At 37.9% G+C, this 26,206-nt stretch overlaps 1 protein-coding gene across 4 annotated transcripts; it reads right to left on the reverse strand.

Moving 5' to 3' along the window:
- Nucleotides 1-1,260: 1,260 nt before the first annotated feature.
- Nucleotides 1,261-26,171, reverse strand: RNF170 (ring finger protein 170). 4 transcript variants are annotated; one of them, XM_039566908.1, is made up of 8 exons: nt 26,098-26,171; nt 23,003-23,060; nt 16,051-16,132; nt 11,071-11,146; nt 9,637-9,745; nt 8,540-8,613; nt 6,569-6,673; nt 1,261-4,842 (listed from the first exon to the last, which is right to left on the reverse strand). In XM_039566908.1, exons 5-8 carry the CDS (start codon nt 9,704-9,706, stop codon nt 4,573-4,575), a joined length of 519 nt encoding a protein of 172 aa, XP_039422842.1. In that variant the 5' UTR covers nt 9,707-9,745; nt 11,071-11,146; nt 16,051-16,132; nt 23,003-23,060; nt 26,098-26,171; the 3' UTR covers nt 1,261-4,572. The 4 variants fall into 4 exon arrangements, with proteins under 4 accessions (XP_039422842.1, XP_039422841.1, XP_039422839.1 ...); XM_039566907.1 differs by having other exon boundaries at nt 15,989-16,132; nt 26,098-26,131; XM_039566905.1 differs by having other exon boundaries at nt 9,637-9,748; nt 15,989-16,132; nt 26,098-26,131.
- Between the last annotated feature and the right edge of the window lie 35 nt (nt 26,172-26,206).

Genomic DNA, 26,206 nt, shown 5'->3' on the forward strand with positions numbered 1-26,206 from the left:
GACATGAATCAAGAAAAGCCCAAGACTGCAGCACAGACGAGTCACACCCAGTTCTTCCGAGCCCAGTCTTCATCCTTCCTGTAAATCTACAGAGACTATTTGTTGTTTGCATACATTCTCATACACGTGGCTTTATGCTTTTGTTTGCTAGAGGATTGTTACGTGAAGGTGCTAACTCATCATCTGTACTGGTTTATCAGCCTGAAAGCTTAGTGCCCATGGATCTGATGGAACTGGTTGGACTGCTTAGGGAAAGATGTCTGATGTACAACACACTTTTGGGACTAAGATCTTAGAAATTTTGTAATCTTTATTATGGCAATCATAAAGATGAAAAACAATGAGTTATCTCTAAACATCCTGAGCACAGACACCAAGACAAAAATCGATCACAACTGCAGGAAAGTAACAGAATCCTAGAAGACAAGGGGGCTAATGTGTATGTGTCAAACTCCGACAGCCAGGTAGCTGTGGAGCCAGCCATGGATTGTTGGTGATAACAGCCAAGAATTGTTGGTGATAACACACTGAGAAAGAGCAGGATGTGGCTGGAGAAGAGGCCATAAGGAGGTAGGGCAGCACATTTCTGGGACAAACATCCTTATTCTGGCTCCTGGAGATGAGCACAACACAGCACAGCACAAGTGCAGGGATGAGGCTGAGAAGGGGTCATGGACTGTAAGAGGGGATGGAGACCACCAAAGATCCCCAAAGCCTTCTGACCCATTTCCAGAAAGGTCTAGAGGAATGGACTGCACAGGATTCCTGATGTGCATAGAAAGTGAGAAACTGATCTCCAAGATGGGGGGATTTATCTATAAAAGGCACCCCAACTAAGCCCATGTGTGTGGGTACCCACAGGACACCCCAGCTGGATCAATGCTGGAGGTAAGACCGGTGATCTCTCTTTCCCTCTCCCTTTCTTTCTCCCTCCCCCTCCTTAATTCATTTCTATATTTCTCTCTCCCCTTTCACCCTGACCCTCTGTTCAAAAGCCAGTGCCATGTGTTCATAGAGGAGATCAGGGACTAACTTATACCAATTTCATGTCAAGTATGTAATTTACTAATAGAACTTTGTGAGTTTTTGTGGACCCTCTGACTTTTGTCATTCCTTTTGACCATGAGCATCTACAAATCTTGAGTACTCCCTTCCCATTAAGGGTGGGACACCACACTTAAATCTTGAACCTGTGGAAGTGGAAAAAGGGGAAATAATATTGCATCCAGATAGGCAATAAAATAAAATAATTCAAGAGAATCTCTTTAACAGCAATTTATTATCATTAAAAGTAACAACAAGTAGTTTTAAATTCTTTTGTCTTAAAAATCTAGTATAACACACTGCTACAGTTCTATTAAACTTACGGCAAAATTGTATCCCCAAACCACACCGTTCTGCCTGATCCTCACAGACATCAATGGTGTGGCACACGAACAGCACAGAAATGGATCGCTCTATACAGCGATGATCATTAGGCCTCAAGATGCTACAAGTTATTTTTTAAGAGCTATTAAGTGTAATTTTTATTTTCCTCTTTGTTAATATTGCTAGAACAATCAAATATTTCACATAGCTTTTGGCGACCCTGTGATCTTTTAAGAACTGTATTTTATCCCCATATATCTTCCTGCTATAGTTTTCCTTTTTTAACTTTCCCCCCTTAGTGACACACCTGACCCACCTCAGGAGACAAAACCACAGTGATGTTTGCAGTCACTCTGCACACAGCATCATGTATTTCCTTTACATTCTGAAGCCAGTGCTCAGCCCTAACCCTTACCTTTCACATTGCTGCCAGAACGACTTGGCAGCACACAGTTCAGGAATACTACATGCTCATATTTTAATCTGCAGCTTCTTGGGAGCGCTAGACCTTAGGTTAAGCTCAAGCTAAGTACCCAAGATAGCTCACTTATAGCTATTTCAGATTTGTGTAAAGGAGCAGCGGCCAGATGTTGCAGGACAGATGCATCTTCACATTACACAAAAAGGCCTGAACAAATCATAATACTGTTTATCATTGGCTTGCAGGACCAAAAAAAACATCCACAAGCAAGCACGCGTATCGGTGAAAAGAACAGTCCTAATTCTGTCAAGCATTTAATGTGTTGAATTTAAAATTACAATGTTACTCAATACTCAAAAGTAAGCAGAAGCCTCTGAGCGAAAGCCTTCTGGCTACCAGAAATGTACTGAAGAAAAAGAACACGGGGAAACTTCATATAATCTTTCAGATGTGGTTTGTGTATGATTTCAGATACACAGGATCTCTTTAGATGGGATGGGTATTTCCAGAACTTCACAGTAGCACATGGAATTGGGAAATTTAAAGAAAACCAATCAGTAAGCAGCTTCATGTGCATCTATATCCACGCCGGATTTATAGAGTCATGGGAAAATTATAATCATTGGATAAAAGTATGGATGAGGTACTATATCAACAAATTCCATGAACAGATGCCAATTACTCTACAATAGCAGTTCACACTCTTCTCTAAGCAGAGCTACAACTTAAACTCCAGGAGAAAAGGGGCTGTTAAATTTACTCAGTCAAAAAAGAATTTTTGAGGTTTGTTTTCAGCTAGATTTCTTGGGAAAAAAACCCCCAAAATCAAAAACTATACTTACAGCAAACTGCGAAATCCTGTCTTACGTAACATCCTAAACTAATATCTTGATTTGTAAATGCACCTAATAGCTTATGAATATCTCACCCTTACTCAATAATACCTTAAAGAGTTTTAACTGAGGTAGCCACCATACATTAGCAATGCTAACACAATGAGAAAAGCTCAACCAAGATGCTCAAGAGAAGTTAGTTATCATTTACTTCCAAAAATGTCATCTTCTCTCTAGCTCTCTTTCTCCAACCCTTGCTTCACTTCCCTTTTCTCTTCCTGCCTATCTCTAACAAACAGCAACAAAGAAAAGTTTAGCTTTCCAGTTCATTTGTAAAATGTCCTTGGATTTTCAAAACTAAATTTTCAAATGAAGAATCAGTGAATTTAGTTTTAAATGAATGTCATTTAGAGCACTGACACTGAAAGACAATCTGCATCCTCAATGACTGACACCTGAGGTTTCAGCTCTACCATCTTCCTGCACAGGCCTAAGTGCTAGAAGCTGTGGAAAGACACCTGCACAGGGAAAACACAGAAGTGGTGAAAAGGTCCCTTTCATTGTAAGTCTCATCCCATATATGTAAACACACAAAGAATCACCTATTAATTCACTGTCTTTCAAGTACTCAGGAAGCTAAATTGCAATTGGCATTCCTGCAGCTAAAAAATACAAATCCTGGACCTTTCTAGTGGCAATCATTGCTCAAAATGGAAGTATTTTCCACTTGTATAGCTATGACAGCCTATGTTCAAATTCAACATGAAAAAAAAAATCAGCGTTAAGGATACCCAGGAATTTTTGAGAACATTTTCAAGATCTTTTTGTGGTCCCTTATCACAGACTATTTTTCAAGGTAATTCAAAACCTCTTCTATCCACATCCAAATCAACCAACCAACCAACCAAGAAAACTCCAACTGAAAATCACCCCAATATCTATGTTGTTTAGTACACATGTGTTGCAGAATGTACATTTGGGTAGACATCTACACTGTACACATACAAGTACATGTACATGTAGTGTAAACATCCAGCTCCGACTTCTTTATTTCAACCACTATTTGGAATTTGAGTGTCCTTCCCAATGGACCAAATGTTTTAATGCATCTACAGAAATGCAAACTTGCATTTCAGACATATTGCATTGACCCAAAGTAGCACAAAACCTCCGCTTCCAAGATACATACTTACCAAATAAAAAAGTCTGAAGAGAAAAACCATGCTCTCACTTAAAAAAATAGAGCACTAATGAGCGTGACATGCATAATACTGGTTTCTCAATGTAGATCAGATACTGTGTGTATATTCCCAAATATAAAAGTAAAATGGTACAAATTGCATGCAACTGTACATAGTGCAGTTCAAGCAATACCAAGGTATTATCCTTATTTTTCTGAAGCATGTGGACAACAGCAAACAGCAGGGTGATAATTGTAATGCGGTTCCATGGGTTTCTTCTTCCACAGAGACAAACAAAGCTACTTTTATTTCAAAAAACTCTAGCCCACAACAGGAAGACATCAAACAATTTAGCCATGATAACTGTACTGTGAAGAACTTCTGAATTTTCTTACACACCTAGATTATGCAAACCAGCTTATTGTTTGAAGTCATTTGCTAGAAATCCTTTTTCACAAAGCACAACACACCAAAAAAAGTGTTTCCTGCTTTCATTACACACAGTTGTTCATCAGGTGGAAGTAGATGAAGGTGGTTTATTACAACATTATAAAATTAACATCCTTATGAAGCATAGGTAATGCACAAATTAAAGACTCCAGTTAAGCATCACCACATACTAACCCTTTATGTTTGTATAACATAACCAGCTAAGAAATTGTTACTACTGAAATCATACACAGGCACCTTGCTATATCATACTCACGTTATAGTTTTCTTTTCAAAACATTCCACAACTGACTCTGCTTTTAGGTCACTTTTGTCCATTTCATCTATTTAGACGCTGTGTTACCACTTCTCTGTACATGATAGAGATATATATCAGCAGAAGAAAAATGACAAAGAAATCATCCAAGAATCCCAGAATTCCAAAGAGAGCTTCAGGAAGAAAATCCAAAGGTGAAGCTAGGTACAGCAAGGCTCCAATCAAGCAGAGGAATATTCTGATGCGAAACATCCAGAAGAGGCCCCCTACAGAAAACATCTCCCTGAAAGCATGCCGCAATAAAGTGGGAAGATCCATAATTCTTTCCATAATCTATAAAGAAAGAACCCAAAAGTTAGTATTTTGCTTCAGCAACTCATCCATGCTCAACTGAAGTTTCTACAACTACATTACATCTTAGAACCTGTCAGTTTATAGGAATTAAAAGAAAATCCAGGAAGAGTTAATGAGTTTAGTTTTACTGGGTAGAAAGTCAGATTTAGACTATATATGTTTTCAAGAAACAGTCAAACTGTTAATCTATAATGAAAAGCATACACTTACTATACATCACTAGAACATATATTGGCAACTATTATGAAGGAAAAGAAATTACTAATAGAAGAAAACAAATGACTGGGAAAGTGAGAAACAGCAAACAGGTTAATGGGAGTGAAATATTGATCAGAATGAAAGACAAACAAGGATTGCAAGAACAAACTTTGGTATAGGTAAAGCAGAATAGGTTACAGTTTTTCAGAAACACAGTATCCCCTCTCCTGGTGTATAACCAGTGATTCACACAAGTTTCCAAAGGATGGATGAAGCTTCAAAGTAAACTAAAGAACCTTTAAATGGATCAATTTCTGGCTCCTTTCCATTTTGCTATGATTCTGTCAGCTTAGTAAGAGACTGTTCAATAGAAAATATTCAGTTTTTTGTTGTGACAAGTAGGGAGGGGTGAACTTTAAAACTTTTTTATACTGGTTCCCTTCTATGGTACACAGTTTATACATAAAGCCATTAAATTCCATTAAAATGAGTTATTACCATAGCTGAAAAAGTGTTGAGAAAGAATTTTTCGATGTGGTAACACTGTGTATAAATCAAAGACAATTTATCTAGTCCAATTAGGGCTTCAGTGCAGATTTCTGGCATGACCTCCAGATTTCTGGCACCCCCCAGGCAGGTTACTGGGGACTAGACACAGCTCACAGAGAAGTCTGATGGAGCCTGAAAGGTACTTTCAATCTCTTCTGGACAAAACCGACACATTTTGTGGTTTAGAAAAACATCCCTCCCTCTTCTGTTTCTTTATACTGTTCATTTTTCTTGCTAATGTCTTCTTGCTATATCCAAATCCCATAACAAATGAAGACAAAGAGGGAGGTTACTAAGTATGTGTGTGTGTGCATTTCACCTTGCGAAACAGGACACGCACACAGGAGATGTGCTCACAAGGCTGTCTTTCTAACATTTGTAGAACTTTGACCACCCCTTTTATCTATTTACAGAAAAAAAATCTGGTTTTCTTTACTCAGAGAATAAAGACTGTAATATAAAAGAGGAGGAAAATTGAAAAATCAAGACAGCATATAGCTGTCTGAGAGGAAAGGCACAGATTCAGATTCAGATTCTTCTAATCAGGGTAAAGAGATCAATGAAGTGAGTATTCTTCCTTGCCGGTCATGTATTTCATTAAGTATTTTTACTGACTAATTATTGATCCTTTCAAAATAATGACTCATATCTAAAAACCAACCTAACACATGAACAGAAAACTCAAGACTTACTAGATTCTCACTCACAACAAAAACTCAAGTTTTCATACATTCTCATAAATGACAAAATAATAATTTTGAGGTCTTGGGTTTGACCTAACCATATAAACATGAATTTCCTAAAGAAAAAGTTGCCTAGGCCCTAAGCATCAGGAAGAGAAAACCCATATCCCAGGGAAAGGAAAAAAAAAGAAGGGGGGAAAAAAAAAATCACAAAAAAATTGCACTCAAACTCTCCTGACATCACTGACTTCCACCCAAATTTATCCAAAACTTACAGATCTGGGCTGTCCTGAGAATCTTCGATTGTAATCATTAACATCTTGAAACACTTGGGTTGCACCCTGCTGATCTTCACCAAAGAGTGGTAAGAACAGTGTTACCTAGGCACAGCAGGGAGATTATGTTACATGTGCAACTGTAAAACACTCATCTTCAGTTAACTACATAGAAAAACCTTTGGTTTACTTGAATAGTTAATAAGAGAATAAATGAAAATTACTAGCATGGATACTGCTATTAAGTTTTAACTAATTAATTGCTTACAGCTCTTCACAGAATATTAAGGAGATTGTTAAAAAAAGCACACAAGAACCTTCCTTTTAAGAGAAGATTATATGTTTTTTTCTAAACACCTAAATGCTTTATGTTTCATAAGTGGGACAGATGATTTGGAGAACAAAGTTAATTTACCAAATTCATCTAATTTTGTTTCCTAAATTGAAAATCAAATGAAGCAATCAGTGAGGCCTTTCTTCTTCTATCTTTAGAATTGCCTTGCATGACAACAAACATGCAGCAAAATTCATAGTTTTGCATATGGATCTTCACACCAGGATGAATTAGCAGAAAAAGATATTAACCTTCAGCTCTTTTGCAAGCACAGATTATTCTGCTCTGTTCTTGGGTTAACTTTCATGCAAACATAGAGAAATAAGATGTACGTGAATATGACTTTATGCATGTTATCTTTCTGCATAGGAGTTGCTGAAAACTTGAGACTTCTATTTGGAAGCAATGTGCAGATATAAAATGCAGACTAACATAGGAAACAGGGAAGACATAGCCCTTGTAATTATTACAGTCTTCAAAAGCTTCCTCTATACCTGGCGACTGAATATAAATCTGTGTGGCAGTCACGTTTAGAAATGAGAGCATGAGCAAATGTACATTCAACTCCTGGTACTGCCACAAACCTCCTGTATGACTCATGTTCCTCATGTATACATATTTCTCTTCCCCACTTATAAAACAGGGAGAGAATGAATATATAACCATGCAAGCAGTACCACCCAATATATCTGTTACTCAGAGGAAGGTAAATGAATATATATGTAAGAAATGACACCAAAAAAAAATCACTTATTTTCCCCTTTTCCGCTTTCCTCACCTTTATTATTTGTGTCTTTTTCCTCACTGGCTACACTCTAAACCTAGTAATTCTTCAGTCATACCTATTTTTCTTTCCTTCAACTGTGTTCTTACAGTCATTTGTCCTGCTGATACACACAATCAAAGCAGGATATAATGGAGGGGCAAAAGCATGAGTTACATAATTCATCAGAAGTTAATAGCTCTGTAGTTTGTCCACTGTTAAAATAAAGATGTACTTTTGTTAAAACATACACTATCAAACTCAGAGATCCTAAGCCTTAATGAGTTGCAGGAACATTATTTCAAACTGACAATATAAGTAAGTTGCGTAGGAAGTAAGCTAATGCTTGCTCTACAAAGATGAAATTAATAATACATACAAGTTAAAAATAGGGCCAAAATAAGAAATTGACATGGATAGGTGTTTTGGTAGGGAGAGAAGGAAGGGACAGGGTATTTCTCAGGAACCTGTGCTGCTACTGGCAGTCTACAACAACAGCCAAGCCTTTCAGATGCAAGTTCTGGTAAAAGAAGTTAAATAGCATCTTGAACAGAAGGCATGAAAGGATCATAGTTAAAATCTCACAATTTTCTGTTTTCATATATTCCTCACAGAAAAAGAGCTGAGTTATCAGTGCAGTTCACTTATGTTTGAGTTGCAGGAACAATCTGAGTTTTTTGAGCCATTTGTCAAAGCAAAACGTTTGGAAAACCTGAATGCCCACCATTCCTGTCTCACATATCCCTCTACATTCTTTCAGTTTCTCAGACTTCTTTATCTGCCAGCCTCACTGTTGCAGCTCACATGTAAGTGCCTTGTGGCAGGCTATCGTAGACAACCAAACTGACAGGCGCATGATGACTTAAAATATTACCGTCTGTCTGCAGATTGGACAGCGGATGGCACCCAGCCATGAGCCGTATCTCCAGTAGGCAATAATGCAGGAACCTGGTGAAGATAAGTGACACTCATTTAAACTCCTGAGGTGAAAAACACATTGCCTGAAGTAATATGTTGCACACCAAGGGAAACAACAGAAAGTGCATATATGCAGTTAGGTTAAATCCACATTTTCCGATGTAATTTTGTATAAGCACTCACTGAAGATACCAAGAACTAACATGTTCAAATTCAATGCTATTAATGAGAAAAATCCGGAATAGCTTCAACTGATCAGGAATTTTAAGGCATTATTTCCTGAAAACACCACAATTTTTTACTCCTTAAGTGAAGAAGCAAATAACTAAGATTTTTATCAGTTTAAAATTTAGAAGCCACAAAAATGTCAAGAGATGTAAAATTTATCCTAAAAACTTGGCTTTATCATCAGTGTTTCAACAGATGAAGACAAATATAAAAATGTGAGTACTTTATCTGTTTTCCAAACTTCCTTGTTTTTTCACTTAAACAAGGAGGCATGGTATGCACGACATACTTCATAAAACTAGATGAATGCAGTGAAAGAATCCTACTGGGAACTTGAAGGAGAGGAAGCAAAATGCTACCTAGGGGGTCTACATATAAACATGGCCTCAAAAAAAACCCAAACCAAACACTTTAATCAACTCTGAACTTACTCATAATTCTGCAGGACTTCCAAGAAAAAAATATTTTATGAGATAAAGATTATTTTATTCTTTCTAAAACAGGTTTTTTAAATGGTACATTTCCAAATGTTTCTCAAACCCTTCCGTTTTTTACCAAACTGGAAACAAATTGTACTCTTTGACATTTTAAAATTAACCAGTTTCATTCCTTATGGCATAGAAAACAGTGCAGCACAATCTTAAAGTGACTGTTTATTCATAAATGTAGTTTCTTGACTATTTATAAAAAAATATTTCTTATGCAGACAAAAAGATAAACAGTTAAAAGCAAACAAAGCTTTGAATTAGGATGCCTGTACCAGCGCCAAAAGTTTGTATTTCTGTACTAATTTTATCTTTGCACCTAGGAGCTTTGCTTGCTTACCACAGAAGAGATGTCCACAGTTTGTTTCTATAGGAAATGTAGCCTGTTGCAAACACACTGGACAGGACATATCTGTATAGAAGCGATGCCTATCACCAGCAGAAGCATCCTGCTGGAACAACAGGAAAATGTAAAGTGTTAGAGATACTATTCTATGTAAGTCTACTGAGTTCTAAAAAATAATAATAAAACGGAAGTCATTTACTATAAGTCAAACTGTCAAATAAAGAACTATGTGAAATGAGAAATATATTTAAATGCAAAAATCAAACATACTTAAATGCATTGATTCAACAAGTGAGTTTTTGTGACAAGACCGTTATTTTCCCTTCATCTGTTAAATAAGTGTGTGCTTCAAACCAGTTAAAGACCACAAAGAAAGAACCTCCTTGGTCCTTCACATTGAGCCAGGTTAGACATGCTGGAGCATGAATAACAAACTCGGATCTATATTGTTACTTCATTATCCCGAGTAGTTCTGTCCAGAGCCAGGTAACTGAACTGCATTGCTTACCAGCTGCAGCATTTAGTGTTTCCAAGCCCAAACACAGATATCAGCTTGTGTGTCATTGTCGTGAAACAGTTTTTCTCCCCATTTTGCTGTATTTGTCTTCCACATAAATATGCACTGTCATTATTTCAAGAATTATCATGATGAAAGACTGTTCTCAATATTCTCCAAAAGTATGGCCTAGACTCTACCTGTCCAAACCGGATGCAGACATAGAATCACTGAATAATTTGAGCTTGAAGGGCCTTTAAAGATCACTAGGTTCCAACTGTCCTGCCATAGGTAGGGACACCTTCCACTAGACCAGGCTGCTCAGAGCCCCATCCAACCCTGCCTTGAACATTTCCAGGGATAGAGCATCCATAAATTCTCTGGGCAGCCTGTTCCAGTGCCTCACCACCCTCACAGTAAAGAATTTCTTCCTTACGTCCCATCTCAACCTAGCTTCTTTCAGTTTAGAACCACTGCTCCCTGTCCTGTGACTAAAGGCTTTGCTAAAAAGTTCCTCTCTCACTCTGTTGCCTGGCTCTTGTTGCTGTGCCATTGTTCTGTTACATGCTGTTTATCAATCTAAACATCTAACCACTGTCCTGTCTCAGCAAACTGTACTCCAGATTTCCTTTCCTTTACCATTAAGTTCCCAGGAACATTACAGGAAGCACGCAGCATAATCTAACATACTCCACCTTGTGGCAAAAAGATCTTTGAAAAAAGAACCAGCCAAATATTTAGTTTTAATTACTTATTGCATCCATTGAAAAAAAGCTACATTATCTCATTATTTGATGAATTTCAAGGATGCCTCTGTACAGTAAGTAAGCTGCCACAACTATCAAGATCAGCTTCTTCCAGAACCTCAGAGTTCTGCACGCTACAGTACCCCACATCACAGAGCTGAATAATGCCAACACTTAGCACAGCACCTGATCAGTCTGAAGCTGCTGACGAAGAGCTCGCACTAGCTCTTGATTTTCTGGATGTATGTTCTGATGTTCATTTCTGTGAAAGGAAATACAAGCAATAAAAAAACCCCTGTGATCCAACACTGAAAAATAACTCACTGAAACAAATATGAAAATTGAACAAAGGGCAAAAAATCGTTCTTTCCTGCTATAAAGGATTCTAAAGGAAGTACACAAATTTTTAAGGAAACAGGAATTTATTTGGGATCCTAAAGTTACTCTGGGCACTTAAAGCTGTACAGCAGCAAGATTTTTCAGAGACTCCATAACCAATCATTAAACCATGTTAAAACTAGATTTTAATCTGAGAAAAAATTAAGCCATGAACCTACAAAAAATGAAGTTGCTTGAAAGCTTTTTTATTGCAGAAATAGTTTTCATTTTTGTCTCCACTGCTAGTTTCTTATTTGTTGGTCTACCCATAAAGTACTAGTTTTTCACTCACTGCTTAAGTCATAGAGTTGAAACCCCCTAATTACTTCAATTTTATCTGCTACATGACATTTGCATAAGAAAGGGTAGACAAACTTACATTTAGAGTATTGAATTTATGTAACTATCAGCAGACTGGATATAAAAAGAAACCACTCTTTTAAAATCACTCTTTTTTAAAAAAAGAAAGATTCTACAGGCAAGCAAACTACAGGTTAGATACACCAAGAAGAATCATTGGGAAGGGACACACTGAAGAAAGAAGGATGGATGTGTTAGAAATTTGAAGTTCTAAAGCACAATGGGACAGAATTTAAATTAAAAATGTGCTGACAACAATCAGAGGTGTTGAGTTATGATAAATACAAGTCAACAGCCTATTAAAAATGTGAATTTTTATGCTTTATTTATTCATATGGATTTCAATGATGATACATTCTGCTCTGGACTCTTGAGGTCTCAGCTGGATTCTGTTCTCCATTTTGGGCTAAATGCATAGAAACATAAAGAAGTTGAAAGAAGTTCAGAAGATAATAAGAACTACTGCCCACGTTTTTTAAACATTAGAGAAAGACTGAAGAAATGTCAGTTCATACAGAAGACTCTTCATGGAGTGAAAAGGGGACAGAATAAGGCTACCATTCTATAAATATGAGCAATTATTTCCCACAGTTATCTAAGGCTTGTGGAAACACATTTCTAACTGCATAGTGTACAAAATCAGCCAAGATTAACTCAGGTTATTTTCATCCATCCTGAACTAAAAGTTAAATCAAAAAACAGGTTGCAATGCTTCCAGGGATATTGAGGCAAGCTGATCCTCTGTCAGGACTGGCTGAACTTCTAGGACATTTCCTGGTTGCAGTTATACCATATAATTTCCTCAATGGCTCTAGGAGCTTCTGCAATATTTTCCTTCATTTAATGTGGGCAATCATAGTATTGCATTACTTCTATGTTTAACGTTTTGTCTGCTTCATTCTTTCTTCAGAGAGAAACAGACAAGTGCCATAGTTTTCATGCTAATATTTACATGGCTGTCTGTAAAAACCAAATCTATTTAACACTAATGTGGGTGACATATGAAAGTTATATGATGGGAAGGCTATATTAAAACCCTTCTTACGCACCCTTGGTCTCCATGAGTCAGATTTTGTGGATGTTGTCTGTCATAAATGTTATATGTATAAAAGTATTTTTCTGTTTAGAACCTACAAAATTAACATAGTTCACAACTTCATTTTGCCAGAATGTTTGATATATATTGAAATTCAATTTGATTCACACACAAACGGAAGGTGCGAATTTTAAGACAGTTTATTCTGATTTCTCCATAAACAACTAATTGCAAATTTGCTACTGAAAGTGTTCATTTATATGAACCTTACCCTGGTATCGCGTACTATGCTGAAATCACGAGAGCATTTGTAGAGCTGTAGAGGTACAGCATGTACTGTCACTTATGCATAAGATGGTGAGGTAGCAGAAAACCATGCAATGTTCAGGAAGGGACAGGCAGAGCTCAAGACATATCAAATTCATAACATCTGTCATGCAATTAGTATGAAAAGGAAAATGAAATAAATAAAAATCAGCATGGTGCCATGTAATTAAAGGCATTATCAAACACAAGCCAGAAAGAAATAAAGTTAGATGCAAAGGCTTTTTATTGCCCCATTTCTGACTGTTAGCATGCCAAAACTTGAGGAAAAAGGTCCCATGATGTGGAAAGATTCTATTATGTACCACAGAGGGCCCCACCAAACTATTATTATTGGAAGGAGGAAGGCTGCCTACTCTTACAGTGCGCAGTCTCAGACATGGAAAGAGAGGGACAGTACTTAAGGGGACTGGTGCATGACTGTGCAGTGATGGACACTGTTAACTTCCAAGGAGTAAGATCTCACTTCTGCTGAAAATACTGACTTGATCTTATAATCAAACCATATGATGGATAGAAGAATGGGATTTAAAAGATCTAAACCTGTAGATCCATAAACAAGGAACAGATAAGTCATCTAGGACAAATGAGGAATCCCTTGTAGGAAATTAAAGGGTCAGGCTTCCTTTAATTTGCTGAATACACTGAATTTTCACAACCTCATTTGTAATATGACAACCTCACCGGTTTAAAAGATCATGGAAAAAATGTGGTTTCATTGTATCAAAATTTATAACTCAAAAGCATACAAGCTTTACAAAAGTATCATACAGTGCCTGAACTACACATCTGCAACTTGTTACATATGTTAATTATGGCTCATAAGTTTTTTCCACCAGAAGCATGAATGAAGCCCTGATGTGATACTTCATTGAGTTCTTTCAACTGAAAACAAGTACAACAACCATATCCCTTAACAGTTCTCTCCATATTCTGCTTCTGCCCCCTAAAATCTACTGCAACACATACTCCTTGCTCCTAGTTGCCCTTTTTATTCAGTTCCTGCAACTATTCATTACTGTAAGCTTTCTTTCCTGTATACTTACCCATGACCTGTTCCTACCCAACTTAGGTATTCCTGTTCTGTTGATACGGAAGCACGAAAGGCAAAGAAAATGAACACCGTATAAGGAACACAAAGATCACTGTGCTGTCTAAGGTAACCAGAGAAGAAAAAGAAAACACTCTTTTTCTCCCTCAGTGCTAAATAAATTTAAAGTACAATAATTTTTGTACTGTACAGATTTTCTAGCATACTGAGCAGATTTTGATAGCAACAATACAAAGGAGGTAGATGAAGAGTGCTGCTGAATACAGACAATTCAAAAAAGTACCAGAAGGCAGAGCAGGGAGCTAAGAGGATACTGTTAAGACTTTCAGTCATCAGTCATAGAATCACAGTCATAAAATATGCTGAGTTGAAGGGTCCCATCAGGATCATTATGTTCAACTCCTGGCCCTCAAGACACATGTGCCTGAGAGTATCGCCAAAACACATCTCCAGCTCTGTCAGGCCAGTGCTGTGACCACTTCCCTTGGGAGCCTGTTCCAATGCTCAGCCACCTTCTGGGTGAAGAACTTTTTTCTGATATCTAACCTAAATCTCCTCTGACTCAGCTTCACGTGTTTCCTTGAGTCCTGTCACTGGCCACGAATCATACAATGCAGTCCTCCAAAGCCTGGAAGCTTTGTGTTTTCAGTTTGTTTGCCCTTCCAGAAAATAAACCATCAAGGTATGTAACAGGATTCACAGTCAAACTTTTTACCTACCTCATTACACTGCGGAGGTAGTCAATAACTAGCCTTATCTTCCTCCCTAAGAAACTCTTCATAATTGATGCATCATCTTCCTGAACTTAATTCTGACTGAACTCCTGCTACTCTTGCCAACTGCTGACCCTTGTTCCACTTACTTTTTTTTTTTTAATATTTCTTACTTGCCTTTCTAAAGCTCAAAAATAAAATGTTGACTTTCAAACGAAACACTTAAAATTCAAATCGCAACTGCCAAAAATGTCAATATAAGGGGTAGAGAAATCATAACAGAACAGATGAAAAAGAGGCATTCTTAAAGCAATCTGAGTAACTGAAACAGCTTCAGGAAAAAAAAGGTAAGGTGAAGTGAATGCACTTCTTAAGATTCCTTTGTGATCTCCTGGTCCTGAACAGCAGCACCACCTCGCAGTCCAACCAAGTTTTTCTACCTGTAGTTTATTTTGTAGCTTGCTCTCAAGTAACTCTACCCCGGCAGTATACTCATGTGGACATATACTCTTCAGTAAGTTCCATGATGCCAATGTGTCACTAAAATTGAGTTCTCTTGGTTTTGACAACTGTTCTGTGTTCAGATGTTTACGGACATCCATAAAATAAAATAAAAGGACCCAATCTGAAGCTCAGACTCATTTTCCCAAAACCCACAGGCTAAGATATTTGTTAGGATGCAAAGAAAAACTCTGAAATGAAAATAAGCTCTGATGACTTGATCATGAATTCTGAACGTAACATTTTCCTGTATGGAATTAATATTGAAGTCCACTGTTTTACAGCATACTAATTAAAAAAAAAAACAAACAGTCAACTTTTTTGGATTTGGGGAGTTTTTTTGGTTAGTTGGGGTTTTTTTGTTTTGGTTTGGTTTTTTTGTTGGAAAGAGACTGCAGCTAGAACATACATTGGAGGAATACTTCCAATTTTAATTTTGGAGTTGTTGACAAATCTGTACTTTTTAACCAAATGTGACACAGCAGCCATACAGACTGTGAATTTAACCATTTTCAGGAATGATGAACACTATTCAGCTTAATTATCTGAAGATAAGGAAGAATTAAACTCCACTTTTGATTCTAGCTGTGCCAAACAATTAAACATAGTAAGCAATCTAACAGTCACTTCCTTCCTGCCACAAAATCACAGTTTTTATCTACCAATGCAAAAAATTGTCAAGAAAGTTACGATTTTTATAAATGCAGGTATGTTGACTAATTCCTGTCAACACATTCTCACCTTAAAAGCGTATATACCAGAGCAGCAATGAAAGTGAAACTGAGCACAACTGCCACCAGTACCTGGTCACTTACTCCTTCTATAACTGAATCATTATCTAGCTTCAAACTCTGAACTTCTGCTTGGTGACTGGCCATCACAGCTCTAAAATATAAAAAGAAATACATACATATACATATATTAAAACATATGTGCACAGACATTTTAAACATAGTTACAAACAATATGTGTACTCATCTATTCATATATACAACAAATTCCTGAAGCAACAGAACAGTTATTGTTGGGGGAAAAAAGTGGTATAAAAAGAAGCAATGTATCCATTTTTACCAAACACTGAGCTTGCTGTAGAGGTCTTGTGCAGTAGTAAACAAATATAAAATAACTGTGTTATGATTTATGGATTTAAAAAAAAAATTAGTCAGATAGTTTATCTGGAAATCTTTATAAGATAAATTGCATAGGAATACGTCATTACTGAACTGGCCATATTCTAAGGAGTGTTCACGGAAAAAAATTTTAATGACTCTGCATTACCAAGAATTTTAGCTGTTACACACCACGTTATTCCTGCCAGGCTAAGCCAACACAGAAACTTAACTTTCACCACTTATGTGAATAAAGAAACAAGGACATTTTGGTTTTAGTGTTAAATGCTCATTTGGATACACAGGAATCACCCAGTGCATTTTAAACTTCATTTGTGTTTTCTGTGCATTACCAACCTTTAGCTGGAAACATGGGAAAAACTTAAAAGAAAAACAGTATTATCAGGCTTCCTTAGGTAGACTCACTTGTTTAATATTTGTTTCATATTTTTAGCCACCAGAATGACTAAGGCTAACATTTATTAACCTACAGCACTAACCTACAGTTGGAGACATGCAAAATAAAACAGCTTCCAACACACTGCTGAATCATTCCTGTTGCAATCAGGAAGTGAAATGAACTATGGCTGTGAATATTAGGAAATCAGAAGGGCGAAGCTAACTCTGTCACATGACATGGAAAGTCACACTGAAGCTGTGTCTATATACAATTGAAGTATTTCTCGTATGATGCTGACATAAAATCCCAGTATTGGTTTCTGAAGGCAGGTAGGACTGGTATCATTTTCTCTGTTTCCTAGTCCAGCTTGCAAGTTTCATCAGTGTTTCTCTACACTTCACAGCTCATGTGTCATTTTTAATTTAAACCTCGCTGTCTAGCAAACATCACCAAACACCCTCTGGCCCTGAATTAATTGCAAAACTGAAATGGAGTACAAATCATCAGGATTTTAGTGGATACCTGCAATGCCTACCCTGGCAAGACCTCAGCATGCCAGTCTATTGCTAGTAAGAAAGCGTCATCTTTTCCCTAAGGGAGCTACTCTCACCCTCCAGATTTTTTCTAGTATAAGCAGTGGAGCTTTTTTTCAAGCTTCCTTACATTTGTGGGAGCTGCCTTCTGTAGCAGCAACACAAGAGGACCTGATACATTCTAAGAGTATTGTTAAAAAGTGTAAGTGGTATAATTAAGTACCATGAGAGCAGAGCAAACTCATGGAGAACAAGGGGAGATTTCATTAATTCTTGTAATATTTTTGGGCTTTCACTGTGAAAACCAAAATGGAATAGTGAAGCATATATGAAGTGAAACAACAAACTAAGTTATCCTAAGTGTGCCAATCTGAACTGAGACTATTATTTCTGTAACTATAGCCAATTTTTGGCTAATTACAGCTTTCAACAAGCAACTATGTCATAGTATTTGGAAAGCTTCTTTCAAAGGTGGAATACCAGTGACTCATAAACAGGCATGTTTAAAGTAGGTCAATGCTTACACACGTTTCATATACACTAATGAACAAAAGACCAGGTCTTTGTGGAAAGGTGTTACATAAGAACATGGGCCTACACAAGGAGTTACAGCATTTCTCTGCATAGCTAGTTACACAATTACATTCCTACAGTTAAAGCCATGAGGTTAACATGTGGAATTTTTCTGAGCAGCAGTTCCCTGGTGCTGAGGCTCTGGACTGGTAGGTGTGCTGTGATGCCTCCCTAGCTCAACATTACCTGCGTGTATACTTTATTTCTTTGCATATCCAGTCCGGAAGAAGCTTCCCTTTCTTTCACTGCATCATTCTAAGACAGCCACTTTCCACAACTGTGCATGCTGGTGTCTTCAATTCCTAAGTTTTTCCTCCTTAAGTATCAGTCCACTAATTTTTACTCTGTCCCCCAGTTTTTTCTGGGTTGACCACTCAGAACAAAACCAGAAGTAAATGCCAGGGAACAGGTATGTGATAATTCCTCCATTGTTCCACATCAGCTCTGTTAGAATATACCAAAATGCCAATAACAACTACATCCCATTAAGTATTACACAGGGTTTTGGCTTGTTGGCTTTTTTTTTCAGAAATACCTATTGTGCCAGAGGCATACAGATGATTTAACTGTACCTTTGGAATGCAAGTGTTTCTTACACTAACATTTGAACTTCCTCTGTCACTGCTTGCTTGATGCACTTTGAAAACTACACATGAATTACCAATATCACAGCAATTTAAATCAGTTCCCCTGAACAGCTTTCAAGACATCCACCCCAACTCTTCCCTCTCTGTATGTTCCTTGCAACAACACTCTAAATTCTTATCTGCCTACCATTAATAGCACTTACTGCATTCATTACTTGCCTTCATTTCTGCTCACCCACTTTTCCTGAAATACCAAACTAAGGTGCCAAAGTTAGCATCAAAACATGAAAACTAAATACACAGATCCTCACCTCTCTTCCTCCTTGCACCTAATGCCAGTTACTGGTATCTACTTCAGCCCTTCATTTTGGAACATATATGACTTTCCCAAGAACCTTTTTGACACAAGCATAGTACCCAAGAGAAATTGTTGCACAGTCTTTCTCTCTGCATAAAATACCCAGAAACACCTTGTTTTCACTTACGTATCAATACTGCAAAGATTATATAGCGGGGGAGTGGAATCTCTGCCTCTGTCTCACTCCCAGCTGCTGCTATTGCTGAATTCTAGACAAGACAAACTATCCATGCTTAATGCTCGTGTTGTTCATACTTTAATTTACTCACTGCTTCTGGACTGCCAGCAAGTGCTGTGTACATTTTTCTCATTACTTCCAGCACTTTTTCTGAATAAGATCATTGCACAGGAGAGCTGACAAGACTTGTGTAGACTAGGTACTACAAAACAGAAGGGTATCACTTCAAAAGAAGCAATACATACTTTCTCTGAATTCAAGCCTCAGTAGAGACAGTAACAATCTCCTCCTCCTCCCCCTCTTATCTCTGAGATAGCATGTTAAAAAAAGCAGTGTCTACAAGGAAAAAGCTAAAATACATTAATAGAAAAAATGTCTGACTGAAGGATGAAGGAATTATTTTCTGATTTCAAGGCTGTCTTGAATGTTTTCAAACAAAATACCTAGAACTGGAAGCTTGCAGTTCATATTTCTTCAAGTGCAACCATAACAGCCAAGGAGTTGTCTGCAGTGGTTTGAATGTATGATAGGCTAGATAACAGTACTAAAATAGCTTCTAAGAGATCTCACCTCACAGTGCACGTGTTCAGCAAGTGTTGCTCTTTCAGTTGGTACGACTAAGAAGCAAGCTATAGGAGATTTAGCTCTTAAATAATGTAATGAAGACACAGTCTTCAGAGACAACCAGCCTTGATAAAGACCAAGTGTGTGTCAGAGAAGACTTCCAGAACCAGATTTTATCACATATATCTAATCACTCCTAAAATAGTCACTGTAAATAATTTGATGCAATTCAAGAGCAAGTTAGTGTGGTTCATACTAAATTCCATCCATTGATCCATTACATTTGTCTGATTACGAAAAAATAAATGACAGTATTTCATCAACCTTTTCCTCATATAATCATTTTCAGATCTGGGTTCTACACCACAGGATTTTCAGACATTAAATTATTTTAAAGTTTTTCTTTCTTTTCTGTAGATTTATGTTACTTTGTTTCATTTTATAATTGCAAAGAAGGTTTGAATTTTTTATTGCTCTGTCTCTATTTTTTAATACAAGAAATTAATTCCTGTCTACACTAGCTCTTAGAAAAGTACCAAATGTATAAAACTACTTCGGGAAAAAAAGGCAGTAATTGAAAATAGATTAAATTCTGATAAATTATTTCTGGTTATACTTAAGACTTTTTCTCTTTTTAGCCATTTCACAAGGATAGCTTTCTTAAATGCAAGCATAACTCCACCCTGTGTTCCAATGAGGGGATGAAAACCAAGCCACATCTAACAATACTCACATCAAAACTGGAATTTATACAATTAACTTCAGAATGTTAAAAATATCAATTGCGAAGTCTAAAAAACTGACAAAAATGCTGGGCCTTTTTCCTACATTAAAAACAACAACAACAAAGCCCAAATCTTAAATTCCAGTTTTATTTCATCTCATGTTCAGACTACTGGCACTTGCTTCAAGTAAAACAATACAGAAAGAGGAAAAAGACAAGGAGTTACTCCTCCATTCCATTTGGGCTAGCTAAGTTACAGCTTGACATTGCATCCCAGTAGACTAGGATCAGGTTTATCTCCACGAGGATTCTTGATAGCTAGAGAGTGTAAACAACCTCAGACTAAATGGTCCACAAAAGGTTTGGCAATAGGAAGGAATGCAATCTACTGTCAGTAAAATAATACCGTTTTATTGGTAAATCTCTCAGCAATTAACCATCTGAACAGAAAATTACCTTGTTTATTATCAGTTTTTCTCAGAGTGATCACTGACAGAAAGCAACACTAATTGTTTTTACATTTCAAATAAATACAGACCTTTAAAAGTTACATTTTTCCCTCTGTGGAAATTTGTATGAACAATGTATGCAGATTTAAGCAAAAAAAGGAGACCTATAATGAGCAATACTGGAAGTACCACGACTTTTTTTCTTGGAAATTCATACGGATCACATTAAAATGTGAGAGAATGAAGACATACAGTAGTGTGGATGTACTATTTCTTAATTTTTCAGATCTGAAAAGTATTATTAAGACTTTCAATGTTAGACATAAAGCACAGCTACAACAATACCCTATGCCATGACTCATAAAGACACTAAAAACAATCCAGTCTTTACCACGATATGTTAAACAGCTGTCAGCTATCCAAAGTCAGAATTTTCTCCAAAGTTTTCTGAAGTATTTGAACTTTTCTGAGTTTATCAGGGAAGTACCATATGATAACATACTCTCAAAACCACAGATATTTTTAGGACCCACTACCAAAGGAATGTACAAGCATAGTGAAAAAGTAGTAAGAGGCTCTCTTGATGTCTGAGAAGTAAACAAGGAGGTAACACACAAGCAATACTGCTGTGAGATACAAGTTATTAACCTTAAGGTATTGACTCTGTGAATGTGGTACAAATTTGCTTAACATCTGAAAGATAATTTGGATAACAATGTGTCCTTTATGGGATGGGCTGGGAGTGAACAGGATGAGAAAAATGGAGTTTTGGGTTTTCATTTATTTCAGTTTCATTTTGAGTGTTTTCCTCTTGATGCAGTACTGGCAGCCACCAACATCTCTTGAAAAAAATTATAAAGTTAAGATAGTGATGGTGGGCCAATGTGCAAGCCAGAACGTGTGACTCCTTTTGCCAGTTGCCTTTTATTAGCAAAAGCATTACCCCTGCTCTTTAAAAAAGCTGGATAAGCTAATTCATCTCCAAATAGTCAAATACCACAGGTCTCACTTTCTTAAAGACAAAAAGGCTTTAACTCCTTAAAATTTTCTTCCATGGTAAGAGAAACAAACAAGAAAAATTGGCTTCATTTGTATTAAAAAGTTTCTAATAAGATTGGCCTGTTTTAGATAACATAAACCAACTTTCAGGAATTTAAACATACTAAAACAGAGTATATTTATTCTGTAATCCAACTCCTAAACATATATTAGCTCATATTGAAATATTGAGGGCATAAATTTAGCATATTTCATTTAAGAGAAAAACAGGCGAAAATTCCCAAAATAAAGACAAATTTATATATGTAGGGCAAAAATTGAGACCTGCCTTGTCAGAAGTTATCTAATTACTTCCTGCTTCAGGGTAGTAGCAGGTCATGGCCCCTCTCCATGGTTGACAATGGGACTTTGTGAATGGATTTAACTCAGCAAATTGGATCCTACAGTTATTTATGCTCTCTTTCTTTAACAGTTCAAAGATATGCCCAGACTGCATTCAGAAACAGTTAACAACAGCAGGCATGAACTACACATGATGAACAGTGAAAGCGTTGAATACTCTATAAGTTTACTAGCCTAAATCCTAAATCAGCTAAATCCTGAGGTAATACATTTTATCCAGGTTCCTTAGTGTACTGAAACTGGACTTTAAAAAAGTGGTGTAGGCAAATACAACATTATAAAAGAGAAATAATGGAAATGATTGATGGTGTACTTAGAAAAATTGTTTCTGAGGAAACAGGGTTTATTAGCTTGTCATTTTTGTGAGCATAGTCTTACTTGAATAAAGCAACACACAACAATCTCTAGTACTAAGTATCTCCCTATATTTTAAAAATTAGTAGGAGAAAATCCCGAGGGCACATTTACTAATGGAAACTAAAAAAAAAAAAAAAAAATCTAATATAGCAACATATAAATTGGCAAGACATATTCTGTGAGAACGTTGTTAAAACTGACTGGGATTATCCTACTAGAATTTCATGCAGTCTGTTAATGCATCATTACTATGAGCTTGCATCAACTTTGCGTTTACAAATCAGTTCAGCTGGTACAAGAAATACAGCCAAACTCAGCTGTATAATATTCAGTTATATGCTCACCATGAATCACCTTTGCTTTCAGGACTGTGCTGACTACATTCGAGTGTATGTGTGCTCTTTGCAAAAGAGAATGGAAAAGGCTGAAGAGTCTTGCCAAAAGAGAGAAGAGGGCAACTTCAGTAGGCAAATAATGACTTTGTTGAGTATACCTTATGAACAGACCAACTGAGGCACTTGCCTGATAAAGCAGGTTTCTGCAAGGTCTGAGGTCAGCAGTCTCTGAGACACATTTTTCCCTAAGGAGAAAAAAAAAGAAAGAAGAAAAAGGAAAGTAGATATTGTACTTTTGCTGATGCAATAATGTTTTGCAAGTTAAAAGTAATGCAGATGCAAGCTCCAAATGCAAGACTGTGAGGAAAAATAATCCAAGATTAGTATACCATTCTACTGGGAAAACAAAATGTCTCCAATAATTTTTCTCCTGAGCCCGAAACCGTGCAGATGGCTTGAAGCAAAATGACAAATTCAATGGCCTGTTTAGCATTACTCTTCTGAATATCTGGCTGGGTGATGTATGACCTGTGTAAAACAATTCCCAACAAAATCTTCCATCACTTCATAAGGCTAAAACAAACTGAAAGGTATAGAGTTCTAAACAAACTAGAGGGTGGAACTGAATTCACATGCAGATAGGAGCATGAGGAAGAGCTGGGCAATGCCTTCAGCTTGGATACCTGACATTCCTGGTCAGACAGGAAGAAAAAGAAATATTGTCACTTCATTATAATAATGTTTACTAGAATATGGTAATACTTCGGCTAAGCATGAAGAGGCTTCAGATCACTTTTAGGAAAAGTGCCCAAGAATTCCTTATTGTAGAAAGCACTACTTCCATATACAACCTCGTATCTAAAATAGATAGCAAGGCAAAAAAAACATTACTGTGTTTGAGTCAACAAAATACAAGCTACACCTCGTGGCAACAAGCAAAGCAGAGTGGGAAATGAGACACAGAGGAAGATATGGCAGAAAACCTTAAACAATGCAATAGACCTGTGAAAGCATTGTTTGTCAAAAGTACCAAGCATAATGCTTAAAGCACACTTTAAAACTTGGAATGGAAAGTTGGTAGTTGTGCAGTTTCCTATGATTTCAAACTCATTCTCAAACTGAAAATTACCTTTAAATGAAGACAGATTTGATTTATAACTTATACAGCAGGTTATACAAAGAGATCAGCGCGAAAGTACTTTCCTGGGAAAACTTGAAAATTTTCATAGCTTCTACAATACTCTTTAATTCAAAAGACGCTGACATAAAGGGAGCACTCAGATTTTGTCCATGCTACTAATTTATTAAATGGAAGAACTCTGAGAAAATGGGGGAAAAGTGACAGTTTCTGCATCTGCGACCCTTCCTGTTTATTCAACCCTCCACTGTTACCCTGTGCCCGCTGCTCCATGTTATTACATGTCAGACCCGTTGTTAACTGACAGGGAACTGCAGAACTTATCATGGTGCCACATACTCTCATTGCAAACTTCAAATAGGCCAAAATCCAACACACTACTGAGAAAGAGTTACTCAAACTCCTCAGGTGACCCATTTGCAGCATGACGGAGAGTTCCTCTGGCTGGGGCACAGTAAGGATGTGGGAGCACTCTGGCCACAGACAGACTCCTTGTCTTTGAGATTAAAAATTAATTGAATCACCTGAAGAATCACACAGAACCAATTAGGCTGGAAAAGACCACTGAGATCATCAAAAGACCAATCTAAGACTGAACACCACCTAGTCAACCACACCATGACACCAAGTTTCATGTCCAATCTTTTCTTAAATGCCCCTTGGGACCGTGATTCCACCAACTCCCTGGGCAGCCCATTCCAATGTCTAATCACCCTTCTTCCTAGCTACCACTTGTAGCTAGTGCTAAGCAAGTAACTTATAGAATCATAGAATGTTGAGAGATTGGGAAGGACCTTAAAGATCATCCAGTCCCAATATCCCCATGCCACGGACAGGGACACCTCTCACTAGACCAGGTTGCTCAAGGTGATGCCATGATGATTTTTTGCCTTTTCTTTTATACCCGTTATACCTTTTTACAACTTCTGTATTCTTAGTGCTTTTTGCCTACATTTTTGGACTTGTTTGTTCAGCTAGGAGACTAAACATTTTAGAAGTTTCATAGTTACAGATCAGTGTGCCCCAGACCTCAAGGTCTTCTCCAGAACACATTCTGTAAACTGAGATAGAACCATCATGGGGAAGGTTCCTTGGGGAGGGGGGCTCATTCAAGCCTCTCACTGGGGAATTTTTGATAGATATGCTAACTAGTAAGACCTATAATGTTATACCTGATCTTTTGGTGGGGGCATTGTGGTGTGCATTGCGGTGCATTCGACCTGGAGGTGTGCACCTAAAGATCCTTAAAATAAATACCAAGGTAAAATCCCTTTTTCCCTTCTAACAGTGTTTGAGTCGTGATTTTAAGACCAAGAAAAAGCATCAAAGGCTTATCCAAAATGCTTTAAAATAGTGCCAGGGTTGGGGCATTCACAACCTCCTTGGACAACTTGTTCCAACTTGACAGCAAAAAATTCCTTCCTGCTATCTAGCCTAAATTGCCCTTCTTTAAGTTTGAACCCATTACTCCTTGTCACTACAGTTCCTAACGAAGAGTCTCTGTCTGGCTTCCCTGCAGACCCCCTTCAGACACTGGTAGGTTGCCTGTTCATTAAATTTACTATAGCAGAGCTTTGTTGAAAAGAAGTTAACGTCGTTGTCTTCTCCCAAAACAGAGAAAAACGTCGTCAGGGCTGCTCAGTACACAAGCCAAGCCACACTAGATACTGAAATTGTCAAATGTCTGTAGGTGCAGGGTCATTTCCTGCTCCAAAAGGAGGAAAGCTTTGTAGGGGCTGCTCCTTTCACTAACAGGAAAACGTCTGTGGGTAAAACGTCTTTTTCTGCTACAAAAAGAGAAAAAACCTTGTAGGTGCCACTCCATCCAGAAACCAAGCCACACTACACACCAACATTGATAACGCCTGTGGTGCACCATCTTCACAAACCCACGATCCCAGCCCTGCTGGACACTCTCCCAACCAGCTCCTCCGCGCCGAGACACACACACACACACAGAGCCGGGGGAAGGGCTGGCAGACCCTCCTCCCCGCATCCCTCGGGGGCCCGGCGACGTACGAGGTGCCTCGGCGGGCCTGCGACGGAGGGCTTCGCGTCTCCCTCGCCCTCCCCAGCCCCCCCCGGCTGGCTGTGAGGGGCGGACAGCCCAGTCCGGTCCGGCCCCGCCCGTCCCCCCGCGGTACCTGACCCGCCGCTCGCCGCCGGCCCCGCGGCCCCGCCCCGTCCCCCCGACGGCGCCGGGTCGCGCCGCGTCCCCGCCCCGCCCCGAGGCCGCCGAGCGCAGGCGCGCGC

This window comes from Corvus cornix, chromosome Z (assembly GCF_000738735.6).
Source record: "Corvus cornix cornix isolate S_Up_H32 chromosome Z, ASM73873v5, whole genome shotgun sequence".
NCBI lineage: Eukaryota > Metazoa > Chordata > Aves > Passeriformes > Corvidae > Corvus > Corvus cornix.